The sequence below is a fragment of the Convolutriloba macropyga genome, chromosome 10, assembly GCF_964194025.1.
Source record: "Convolutriloba macropyga chromosome 10, txConMacr16.3, whole genome shotgun sequence".
In the NCBI taxonomy this organism is placed as follows: Eukaryota; Metazoa; Xenacoelomorpha; order Acoela; family Convolutidae; genus Convolutriloba; species Convolutriloba macropyga.
In genome coordinates this window covers 47,265,667-47,278,588 of record NC_134477.1, presented here as the reverse complement: position 1 = coordinate 47,278,588, position 12,922 = coordinate 47,265,667, and the positions used below count along the sequence as shown (strand labels likewise).

Below are 12,922 nucleotides of genomic sequence, written 5' to 3'. Positions count from 1 at the left end.
TGTTAGTTGATTGAGACATGATGTATTTATTTAGGAAAATAATAAAAAAAAAATTTCGAAAAATGAAAATGAAATGCAATAAGTTTATAAATAAACCTTGGAAAGAATGTTGTAATAATTGTAAAGAATTAGATTATTCTTGTTATGTATGTAAAAATATGGTTAAAGTGAAAGATATAGAACATTTGGGATATCATTATTCTGATCCTGATCAATATCTAACAAGTAGTATGTGTAATCTTTATAAACATATATCATTATATAGATTTAGAAAAAGGAAATGTAGACTATGTATTTATCTTCTTAGATATAGATATGGTCATACTAGAAATCAATTCAGAGAGCATGTTTATAAATATAAAACTCAAGAGGACACAGAAAAACACTAATCACTGTGTTTCCACCAATCACATTGTTTTTGACTGTGCTATTTTTGTTCTCTTTGTTTCATATTTAGCAACCACTAATAGTACAAAAAGTCAACAAGCTTGGTTTAACATCGCATTACACATCAGTGAAACTGCTTTGCAGATCGAATGAAAAGTGCATGTCATGCTATAATGGCCGCCACCATTGTCAGAGAAAGCCACCACCACTAACAGAATGAAATCAAACAAGTGAAAATTTCGAATAGATGATGCCCTGAAATATTAGCTAGTAAGGTGAGTATTCATTAAAATTTTTGTTTAATTTTTAATAAATTATACAAAGATTTCAATTTAATAGAAGGATTTAAATATTACTTTACTTTCAAACAGGTGATTTCTTGGGAAAGGATAGCTAATTTTAAGTTAAAATTCATGTCACAATATTCTAGAAAAAAGAATGTTCTAGAATAATTCTCCATGAGGGGACCTTTTTTCTCCACGGCACTTTTTGGCTATTCATCATGAGTTTCACTTCATTACAAAAAATGGCGAAAAATTATAAACAATTTTCGTCATTTGACAAGACTTTAATAACTGGAGCTTCATCATGCACTTTTTTATCTGAAGAAAATCCAAACGAAATGACTATTTTAACAACTCAAATGATTACATTTTGTAGGGAGAACAAATGCATACCCGACAACACCGCCGAACTTGAAAGTGAGACTGGAAAACGAACTAAAACAGAAATCTTCCGGTTATTCCTCTCCAAGTTCAAGAAGGACCTACTAAGTTACGAGCATCAGGAAACACTGGACAAGTTTGAAGTGAATGTGCCGGAATATTTATCTTTCCACAATAAACTCAAGAGTTCATTCAATATTGGTGAATTTGAGTCTTATCTCACCACAGTCAATAACATGGAAGGAAAGCTGAATCGTTTACATCAACTGACAATTTCTGACAGAGGATACATATGGGGGAAAGTGAAACAAATTCATCAAGAAAACAATAAGGATATTCCCTGGAAAAAACTACTGAACGATAAAGGATATTCCTACTCTACTGTCCAGAGTTATATCAACTTCTCTCAAGCATGTGAAAGCTATCCAAGGATCCTAGTCGCAACAGACTACTACTCAGAATGGAAAGATCCTAACAATGTTTTAGGCAGAAGATCAGAAAGATAGCCAGCTAAAATCTAGGTGCATGACAGAACTACAATTTTCATGAATGATAAACAAGTGATTGGTTATTGAGAAATATATTTAATAATAATATTGATATTGATATCCCTACAAATGATACATAAATATTGATATCCTTAGTGTTAATACATTAATATATTCACCTGATTATTAAGAGTTCAGTCAGCTTAATAATTAAAATTAAAATGTTCAAGCATTCTGTAGTTGCACCCTCCCCCACAGTTGCCATTAAAACGGTCGAGCAATACTGCCGTAGCGTGGTAAAGGCGAGTCGACCTTTTAACAAGACCTCTCAAGACTCGGCTCAAAAAATGACCTCTCAAGACTCGGCATTGTTTCTTATTATCGATTTCTAAGCAATTTTTAGTTATTTTCAGTCCATCCGATTCTATTGAAAAAAAACTTTGTGAGATGATTAACCTGATTTAATTCAGTATAGTTTGGCATATTAGATATGAAATTAGGCTTAAAACTAGCTTTGAGAACTTTTGGGTATTAGTATATGAAATGCATAAATTATACTAGCTATGTACATTTTTGTACACAAAATTGTGCGTGTAATATGTATTTATAGTGGTGAATATAGTAGTAGATAAAACAAGGGAATCAACAAACAGTAAAATTTGGCCCGATTCGACATGCGCGATTAGCGTTAGGAGAAAGGGACAAATTTTACTGGTGGTTGATTCCCTTGTTTTATCTACTACTCAACTCACGCAAAAACTGGGTGGGGGGGATTCCAATTGTAGAACTCATATGGAGTTTAATAATCTGTGATCCGGCTCCGGTTGGTTTCGAAGAGAATTTGGCACGTTCGAGGTGTTTTTGATTAGACATTACGCTTGACCTAGCCTTTTTTCAACTCACTGCATCCACACTGCTTTGTTGATGGTTGAATCGTCACTGATTTTGAGCACCCGACATCGACCTGTGTAATTAATGCCTTGAGAGTGGTTATTAAAGTTTATTATAATATGCTTTCCATCCCAATCATTTGAGCAGCAAAATTTGTATATCATTACGAGCCATCGCTCCAACCAAACTAAGTGGACCATTTCGCCAATTTTTCCTCTTTAATTCCACAAAAGTATCTTAATACGATTACATGACAATTTACCCAATTCCAATTTACGCCATTTTACCCTACGCCATTTTACTCAGCCTGTTCTTTTACCCAATGCAATTTTACCTAATACCAACTTGCCCAATGCTCTTTGATCTTTTCGCTCACTTATCCGATTTCAAATTAGCAGTCGCTATCACAAGAATGATTTAAAATGTTTGTTTGGACAATATAATCGCATGTTTGGCTGTGATAGTTTCATATCAAGTCCCACGGGCCATTTAATTATATAGTCGGCTATGCAGTCGTTCTGGTAAATTTAGCAATAGGATAAATTGGGTAAGTTGGCATTGGGTAAAATGGAATTGGGTAAATTGTCCTGAGACCCTTAATACGTATCAAAAGAGCCTTACGGTGTAGTGCAATTTGATGACCGAAGGATTGCACTAGCTGGTTTGTGTAATTAAACAGTAGATTATAAAAAAAATATAGTAAATTATGCTGCAATAAAATATTATAATAAATTAGTTGTTATGCGTAACAATGACTTTGTCTCTAAATTCCGCAAAATAGCGCAGCAGTTAGCCAAATCTATTGATTACATTAAACAGTAGATTATATTAAATTTTTCAGTAGTTGAAAAAATGTTTTGCAATGACTTTGTCTTTAATTTCCGCAAAATAGCGCATATAGTAATTCAAATCTATTGGTAGGGCTCTGGCTCCTGATGACACGAGGTCAGTGACATTTCTGTTTCAGCCAAATTCCACCATTTGTGCCAATAAAATGCAAGGAGCGGGGACTCAACTCACACATACGAGGAGCTATTCTCGCCTCATGTGACCTGTCAAAATTTGCAGGAGCTCTAGTGCTCGCCAAGCTACTTAAACATGACTACAACAACTTAGTGTTCACTTTGGGAGTTTTTTTGACCGCAATGTCAAGAACTTTAATCGGTTTGTCGGACGAAAGCAAGAATGACGTCATTTTTGGAGCCAGTCAGCTATCGGCGCAACTTATCCACGGAGTGGGAGAAGTTATGATATTCACAACTTATGTCAATATTTTGGGAGCGTTTTATCCTTCTTATAAAGGTAAAACTATAATTTCTAAAATAGCGAACGGTTTCTTTTTGAAGTAGCTATCGAGGGGTGTCCTGAACGTTATTCATATAATCGTACCCAGGATGAAATCCGCGACCCAAGACAGACATTGGCCAGACCGACCATACCCAAGTCAGGCATTGGCCAGACCGACCATACCAAACGATAGGTATTGGCCAGACCGACCATACCAAACGATAGGTATTGGCCAGACTGAACAGACTTTGGCCCCCCTTGGCCAGACCAAACAGGCTTTGACCACCATTGGCCAGATTGAAAAGGCTTTCTCCAGACCATTGGCCAGACCGAACAGAACCATGGCCAGACCATTGTCCAGACCATCGGCCAGACCGTTGCGTAGACCGTGGGCCAGACCGAACAGACACTATGCCAAACCGTTGCCCAGAGCGTCGGCCAGACCCCTGTCCATACCATAGGCCAGACTAAACAAACTTTTGGTCAGACCGTTGTCCAGACCATCGGCCACACATTTTTGACTATTTAACTGAATTTTGTCGAGTGTCGTTTTTTGTCGAACCACATCAAAATTGTTTGTTAAAAACTGTTTGAGAAATACGAGTTACTTTCTCAAACTTTGCTCGACTTTATTTGGCTTATGAACAGACCCTTGCTCGACTCATGAAAAGACTGTGCCAGACCCAACAGACCGAAACAAGGGTATTGGCCAGACCCAACACACCGAAATCAGGTATTGGCCAGACCAAACAGACCGAAACAAGGGTATTGGCCAGACCCAACAGACCGAAATCAGGTATTGGCCAGACCAAACAGACCGAAATATGGGTATTGGCCAGACCGAACAGACCGAAGCAAGGTTATTGGCCAGACCGGACAGACCGAAATCAGGGTATTGGCCAGACCAAACAGACCGAAATCAGGGTATTGGCCAGACCGAACAGACCGAAATTTGGGTCTTGGCCAGACCGAACAGACCGAAATTGCCATTGGCCAGACGGAAGGCGCGACCCAAATTTTTTCCAGACCATTGGGGGCGGTCGCACCGCCCCCCCCCCTGTCCGCGACCCAAGTCGGTCTGGCCAATTCCTGTCTTGGGTCGCTTACTTCATCCTGGGTATAGCTCCTTGCAACTAAGCGAAGATACTTGACTATATCACCAGAAATCCTAAGCATTGATTCGAACAAATCGATGGCAATATTTACCTAAATCCCTGGGTTGAAGTTTCTGATTTCATACAAGGAATCATATATGATTTCATACTGTCCATACTCGATTTCTTAGCACGATCCTTCTATGAAACCAAACAATTCACATATGATCCTTGAATGAAATCCAAGTTTTCATACATAATCCCCTGCATGGAGTCAAAGCATTCATACATGATCCCTTCATGAAACCTAAGAATTTATGCAGAAAAAATGCATGATCAAAGAATTCATTTATGATCCTAGTATGAAACAAAAGAAAATTGTATGATGGGTGACCCGGGTCTGGAGCGATCATGCATTGCAATGTCCAGATCTGAACATCTGGGGCTGTTCCCTGGTCGAGATTCAGTCTTAAGAAAATAATATTTTTTATAGGCTTTAGTTATCTGCGCAGCCTTTTAATTTGCGTAAATATTGCCCCCTTGCCTTTGTGTGTCTTTTAATAGAGTCTCTAGATTTGTGTCTCTAGATTTCGATAAGTGTAGTGCTACCCATTTTCCACTGAAGGCTATTCAATCTTTCAGAGTTTAGCCGAAATAGATAATTTTCTGTTTATGAACCTTAATCACAAAGATGTCGATAACATTTCCATACAATCGATTAAACGGAGCGTATATAGTTATCTCGCTACTAAGGTCAGCTTGTTCGTGGTTGTGTACCAAGTAACTTTCGAACTTCAAACTTGCTCTCAGATAGAGTTGTGTCCATTTCCCAAAAGGGCAAGCAATCATTGACACAAGAGAAGAAATTCTTCGCTTGCACTCTCATGCTAAAGAGACACTCCATCTGTCATCATCGAGCAGACAACAATTGTCAATTCTGCCTGGGAAGGCGAAGATACATACTCAAGAAATGATCCCTGAAAATATGATCTTAACCTCTTCAGCCAACGGTTGCAAAGGCCTATACCAGCATCGAGGTTTCGCCCTAATTTATTCGAACAACAGCCGTCGTAATTGCTTAAGATGTTAAATATTAGGCGAACCATTTGCGGTTATTTCATAGACTCGTATTCGCTCTGAAACCGAAGATTACAGATTATAAAGATTCAAAAAGGACTGCTTTGAAAAAAATGTGTTAAAAGAACGTTTCAATTTAGGTCACATTTAAAATTTGGAGACGAACGTCTCGCTGTTGCTTTTGTGTATCACCACAGAGAACCAAATATAACAGAAATCTGAAGGCAGTTTAAAATCGTTCTCGAATTTAGGAAAGCACAGACAATAACCAATTTTTCAATGACTTCATTTGTTTATATTCGTTTTTTAATAATCGTTTATTTTTACAATTCCAAGGTAAAAAATCAATCATTTGTACTAAAGAGTGATAACCATTAAATTTCCTTCGGAATTTTTGTAAACTGACAAGGAAATTAAACTTTTTTCAGATTGAGCTGAATTAGGCTTGAATTTACATCCAATTTGAGCAGAGTCTGAGCTTGAAGGCAATATGTTTTTGAAAATAATACCTTCTCCAACATATCAATTAATACCACGAGGTTGACGCCCCATTTTTTTTCTGAGAATGCACTTTTGATTTGCCTTCGATATTGGGTAGTTTAATCAATTCATGTAAAAGTGTAAACAGACGGGAAAAGTTGAGGTATTTCACAACAATTGGTCCAATTTTAATCAACTACGATTGGTTGCTGGTTATCTTTAGCTTCATCGTTGCTGTTATCTGTATTCTATATAAATTTTTTGAAAAATGTAAATCTGAAAATTTTAGCAAATCAAATAGATGGTATTTTTTGCTATAGGAATCCTCAGACAAAGAACGACTGAATTAATTATTGAGAAGCAAATTGTTCAAAGAACTGCAACTTCTTGAGTTTCTCACAAGAGGTGTTTTTGCTCCTGAAATCTGGCTGAGATATATTTATATGTACTCATGTAGCAAAAGAAAAATGGTTTGGTTTTCAATTGTTTAGAAAAAAAAACGATCGATAAACGATATGACGAAAATTTGTGAACAAAGCGTGAAAAATGCGTGCGACTTAACAAAAACAAGCATAAAAGGAAAAGAACAAGAGATAGAGGATGCATAATGAAGATAAAAAGGGCAATGAAGACCAAAGGACGGTAAGCAAAAACGTTTAAAACAGCGAATTGGAAAAAGATTCTGCGACAAAAACTGCCAGAAGCCTCAAAAGTGCGCTCAATTAATTCTCTTTTAATTAGTTTGCTGTTTTACGCAATTTTTAAATGTTCTATTAATTTTTTTCAAAGTTTTTTTATGGTCTTCAAAACTGTTACAAAATTGTGAAGAATGCGCATTTCAGGAGCCATCACTTACCCTTCAACCAGAAAAAAGCAATTGAAGAGCTTTAAATCACAGAAGAGAAAATTGAGGTTTCTAACATCAGGTATCTTAATATCACATACGTGTTGCTCTTGCATTATTTCTTGAAAAATTTTTCTATATAATATTTTGCGCGTTCAAAATGCCAGACCCTTAAGCCTTGTTTAGTTGGATCTGAATAAATTGGGCACAATTCAGACCAACCAAAAAAATCTTTAAACCTTTTCCATGAAAAAGTTTCTTGAAAACCCAAGATTATTTTTCCCAAAAAGAATTAAAGGCCGACGACACTCAACATTTGTCTATGTAACTCAACATTTAGCAAAATTCAACATCGAAAACAAAGCAATTTCAAGCGTAGGATTTTTCACGATCAACGCTGAATTGGTTGCAAATTTTTAAATGATAAACAATAAGGCTTTCTTGTAGATTTTGTGTGAAATAATAAGCGCGAAAACTAAGTAATATTTTGAAGACATTTATCTCCAAAGATTAAACAAAAACTATTTATAGCCTTTTTAGAGAAAAGTTCCAATTTAACAATAGAAAAAATCAGTTTGTTTGTTTAACTTGGTATATTTCTCTATAGGGGCTTTATAATGACTTTCCTCAGTCTTTTAGGATAGCAAATAATTCAAAGAAATAAATCAAAATGAACCAAGAAAATAACAACCTTTGACTATTTTGACTGCCAGCTAAATTTTAGCTAGAAACGCAAAATCCGGGTTTATGGATAAATTATTCAAAGTATCTGATGCAAAAACTGAGCAAGGTGCCTTCTCTCAATCATAACTCGACCAAAACAAGATTTGTAATATCTTGATGAGATGATGTAATTCATTTAAAGTGCGTGTTCTCTACAATTTACAGACTTCAATCTTATTGAGTTTTTATTAGTCAAGTAAAATAATATGCCTGTTTTTGAATGCCCAGCAGAATCATGGCTTTTACTAACTTATTGATCCAGAAATCTTTGTAATTACCAAAACACAAGCGTTAAGAACTAGCGAACTGCCAGCATTTAGGTGTTTCTCGGCTATGAAAAACAGATATTTTTCTGATTATTTTTTTTAACTTAATTTGTTTTTCTCATTGTTACTCGAAAGTTTTCATTTGCGACTAAACATCATTCAAAAGAAAAAAAGGTGAACGTTCTTACAATTTCCTAATATTTTTGTTCCAGGAATTTTTTTCTTTGCCGGTGCAAATTGAACACTTTTAAAACTTTGTAACTTTGAAATTTTCTTACTGGGGGTTTTTTTTGACAAGAGAGGAAACAATTTTTCAATTTTTTTCACTTCACGATGATATTCACAATGAAATACAATCACATTAACTTTGGACAACAAAAAATTTGGATTTCCTCTTCCTAACTTGTTTTCACGCCTAAAATCTAACAACGGCAACTTTATCGATGATTTTGAGCATTGATCTTCACAAAACTATTCAATTAGCCGAAACCGTTTCTGAGCAAATTCTTCTGTTAACTAGAAAGAGACCCAGTTGAGAAATTTACAAGCCTTGTCAGTGGTTGTCGCAAAACTGCTAATTTTGTATTGATCCGAAATTAGAATTGCAGGTGACTTTTGTTGAAATGCATCATCAATTAAACTTTCCTTCAAGTCAGTCTAAATGAAATTTTGTTAACTAAGTTGGAAACTTCAAACAGTAAAGCATACACTGATGGCGTGGGTAAATGTGATAAAGTAATTTGACAACAGTTACAATACGTTATCGATACTGACCACACATGCTCAAAAACATGCATCGTGGAAAAATGTTAAAGATATTTTTAATTTTGCTGCAGACGTGAGCGATTTTTTTCTTATTCTTACCGATATCAGCACACGATTACAGTACTACTCTTAACACGTTGTCGTGTATGACACTGTCCATTTTGAGTTGATTTTCTGGCTAAAAACGCTATTTACACATTAAAGTTTTTCATCCTGTAAATGAAAACAATAACAATAGTTAACAACTCGTCAAATTTTTGGCTCTTTTTAATATCATAATTTTAACTATAAATTCAGTATATAAACTTTTCCACAACGATTAATTTTCTAAATAAGTGGAAACTGTATATCTAAACTCGGGGCTGAAAATTCAGATTTAAAATTGATTTTTGTCATTTTTATATTGAACTTCAGCTTGGTGTGGATTATGAAACTGAAACTAACTGTACTGACTTCAAATCATAGTCAATGATAACAGTTGGACCTGCTCAGATCCGAAATGAGTTAAGACGCAAATACACAATCATGCGCAATTATCAGAATCAATATCTCACCAGGAGTTTATCAAAAGATGAACAAAATTTGGGGCTGATTAAGCTAAACTGCGAAAAAAAGAAATAGTCGTTTTAGTTATTGCAATTATTGCTATTTTTTTATCTCTTCGGTAATTATCAGTTTGTCGTTGGTAACATAATATTAAGGAGATAAGGACGACGAGAGGGGCGGGGGATTGTTGTAGGGTTTGGAGGGGGAGGGTTGAGTCGGGTTGGGGAAAGGGGGATATTAATTTGCGTTTCATTATAATTTTTTGAAGTTTATACCATTCATATACTAGTAATTGTGCAATTATTTAATAAATCGTCACTCACAACTAATTGCGTACACGACAAATACTCCAACTGTTAACTGTATATCATTCTATCACATTTTTTCTTATTTATTTCTTTTAATTTTTCTTTTCTCTTATTCTCAGTTATTTTTAGAAAATGATTATTTGCACTGTATTTCACACAACCAAAATCAAAAAGTAGTCCTGATATACAAAGCCTTTTTAGAGCGAGGGATTTTTCGGAAAAAAATCGATGGCTCGATTTTTCTACTTTGCCTTTAAAATTGTCTGTATTTATATCACTTTAACGCTTTAAAAGCTTCAATTAAATCTTTTATAAATTGCTTATTACAAAGTATGAAATCACTTTTGCATGCTCAAAATGCGCGCTTTTAATTAGGCTTAATTGAAGATCAGAGATACTTTTATTGCGAATAATAGATACCCTAGATGAGCGGAAACGTGCTGCAAGACTTGTCACCTATTTTACAATTTAAAAGTGTTTATATTTTGCGAAAATGGCGCTACCTCTTTTCGGAACAATAAGATATAAAGCTGGTCTCCTAATTGCGTTCATTTTATGTATCTATTTATCGAGCAAATTTTACTAAGGCGGAGATTTTGGGGTATACCTCTGCGGCGTAATGTTTAGTTTTGGATTATATGCCACTCAACGTTTTCCTGTGAACAAGGTTGAGAAAATCCTAAGTTAAAGAAATTTTGTGCATATTCAAGCAAACAGTAATTTTCAAATTGCAAGGTTCAATAAGTTTCAATGATAATGAAACATTTTCAAACTGACTTGTTAATGTTTTCACACGCAAAATGTCTTATTTTGCTGCCATTCTAACTCATTTTTTGTAGACGTGATCAGATAATGTTTTTTTTTCAGACTTCCCACTTTTTCAGCAACTTTTTCCATCAATTTTGTTTTCTGTGAACACTGCGAACTGGGACGTAAAAAAGTTTCAAGTGTTAAAGAGTTAACTTTGACATATTTCTTTTTTCAGGACGGATCATTGGATTCTTACATCTCAGTTACTCTGCAGGAAATTTACTCGGACCCATTTTGGGAAGCGCCCTCTATGCTCATTGGGGCTTTTTCGCCCCCTTTCTTGTCACATCTCAATTAGAATTGTTCACACTTGTCACGTATTCTATGCTGAATAAAATATACAAACCAGCGGCTACTCTTGTTCGTTTGGATAAAACTGAAGTTTCGGACCCGAAAATGGAAAAGCGAATCTCTGAAACGTCTGAAGATTTTTCATTAAGCCCGAGGTATCCAAAAATTGCCCTGAGTTTTGAAAACTTGCCCAAAAAATTTGTCGAAAGTCACCCTTTCCGGGATATGGAAAACGGGCACATATTAGCCAGCAAGCAAACTTCGAAACGAACATGGATGACACGCCCTCTTGTGGTAGTTTTTGCTATCAACATGATAATTCTAACGTCATCACAAACTATGATTGAAGCAACTTTGGGGATTTATTTAAAAGACATGTTTGGTGTCCGAAAAGCTGACATGGGATACTGGTTTGCTGTGCCCCTGGCTTTGTCAGTTGCCTCGTCAATTATACAGGGAATCCTTGCTGATAAAGGTAGGCAGGAATCAGGAATTGTTTTAAATGGCAGCTTTCTTTCGCTTCTTTCTACTAGGGTATATAATGTTAGAAGGGTGAGATAGAACAACCTAATGTAAATTGTGCATAAGATAAGCTTGACATAGCTTGACAAAAAGCTCTACTTGTTCAACGTATACTTGGCTAGAGAAATTAAGCCTTAAAGAACAAGAAAGAGCGTGAAAACGGGTTATAAGAGATGCCCAAGTTCGAGAACTTAAGACCAGTTGGTGCAAATGGGTAGCACACTAGGCTTGCAAGTAAGAAATGCTGGTTCACATCCAGTACTGGTACATTTTCACAGCATTTGCAACTGCAGAGACCCCCTGAATTATAACCAATTGTGATTCTCTTCTTGTGAACCTCATTGTCTCTTCTTTCACGATAGAATTCAACATCTTTGTTTTTTTTATGAAATCTTGCACAACACTGATTATCTTTCTGCAGTCTTTTTGAACTTCATTGGTTTGGAAAATTTATGCAAGAAGGGCGCTGATTTTTCAGTAATCGTAGCCCGAAGACAGTACATAATAATGCACTCAAATGCATTCAATTGCACTTAAATACGGTGAAATTTTAAAGTTTCAGCATATTCAGCGCATGTCTAACATAACGATTTCAACGCTTTTATCTCATTTCTAACAAAATAATGTGCTGAAACGGCGCAGATATCTCGACCTGATTTTAAATCAAGACAAATTGCTTTTGGACAAAAAATAATAAACTTTTCACTTCTAATGTCGTTCCTGTTGATGCCATAGTAGGCAAAAAGACATAAAAAACTAGGCTAGAGAACTAAAGCGAAATACTTGGGTTGAACTTTCTTTTGAACCACATCTGAGAATCGTATATGGTTCCATACAGGTCATAAATTTTTTTTTATATGACCTTGCTGAGGTTGCCAAAATTTCCATATATGATTCTTATACGGTATCTAAGAATCGGGTGTGCACATGTGCGCGTTCTTTCAAGATCAACAGAAACATTATATACACCATATATGGTTCTTATATAGTCCTTGCATGGTGCACACATGGTTCTTATACTCCTTTGCTCTTTTTCTCCACTCAATGTGCAATGCATGTTTGTTTTAAGAATTTTTGAGCAGGATTTTTTTTCATGGTCAACCATATGTTTCCCAAGTCAAGTTACCACTTACTCCATGCATGGTTTTGATATGATTAACAAGAAAAATTTTTGTTGGTTCCCCGGGTAACAGTTTGTATTAACTTTTTACCATGATTTTGAACTTGTTTTTTTCGCGAAAAAGACTCGAGAATAGAAACAATACAGCAGATTAAAAAAATACCGGCTAAAAGAAAGTTACCTAGATCAATTTCAATTTTGCGGATATCTATTGGAAGTTATGAGCATCACCAAAAAATTTGTGATATTTTCCCTTTTGCCAGAAAGATCGCGCATAGGCATTGTGAAAGTTGTCTAAATTTTCGAAAAGAGAAAAACAAGTCAATAGAGAACTCACTATTTTCCTTTAGATATCTCT

At 35.5% G+C, this 12,922-nt stretch overlaps 1 protein-coding gene and 1 non-coding gene across 2 annotated transcripts in view; one reads left to right on the top strand and one right to left on the bottom strand.

Moving 5' to 3' along the window:
* LOC142348610 (uncharacterized) overlaps positions 1 to 12,922 on the top strand; it is a 35,630-nt gene that overhangs the window by 20,865 nt on the left and 1,843 nt on the right. The window contains exons 2-3 of the mRNA XM_075400014.1: positions 3,399 to 3,733; positions 10,807 to 11,397. Of these exons, the coding sequence (XP_075256129.1) occupies positions 3,577 to 3,733; positions 10,807 to 11,397 (748 nt within the window). The 5' untranslated portion in view covers positions 3,399 to 3,576. The remainder of the gene's footprint in view (positions 1 to 3,398; positions 3,734 to 10,806; positions 11,398 to 12,922) is intronic.
* LOC142348853 (small nucleolar RNA U3) lies at positions 5,614 to 5,805 on the bottom strand. The gene has a single exon (XR_012760783.1). It is a non-coding gene; the product is annotated as a small nucleolar RNA U3 (small nucleolar RNA).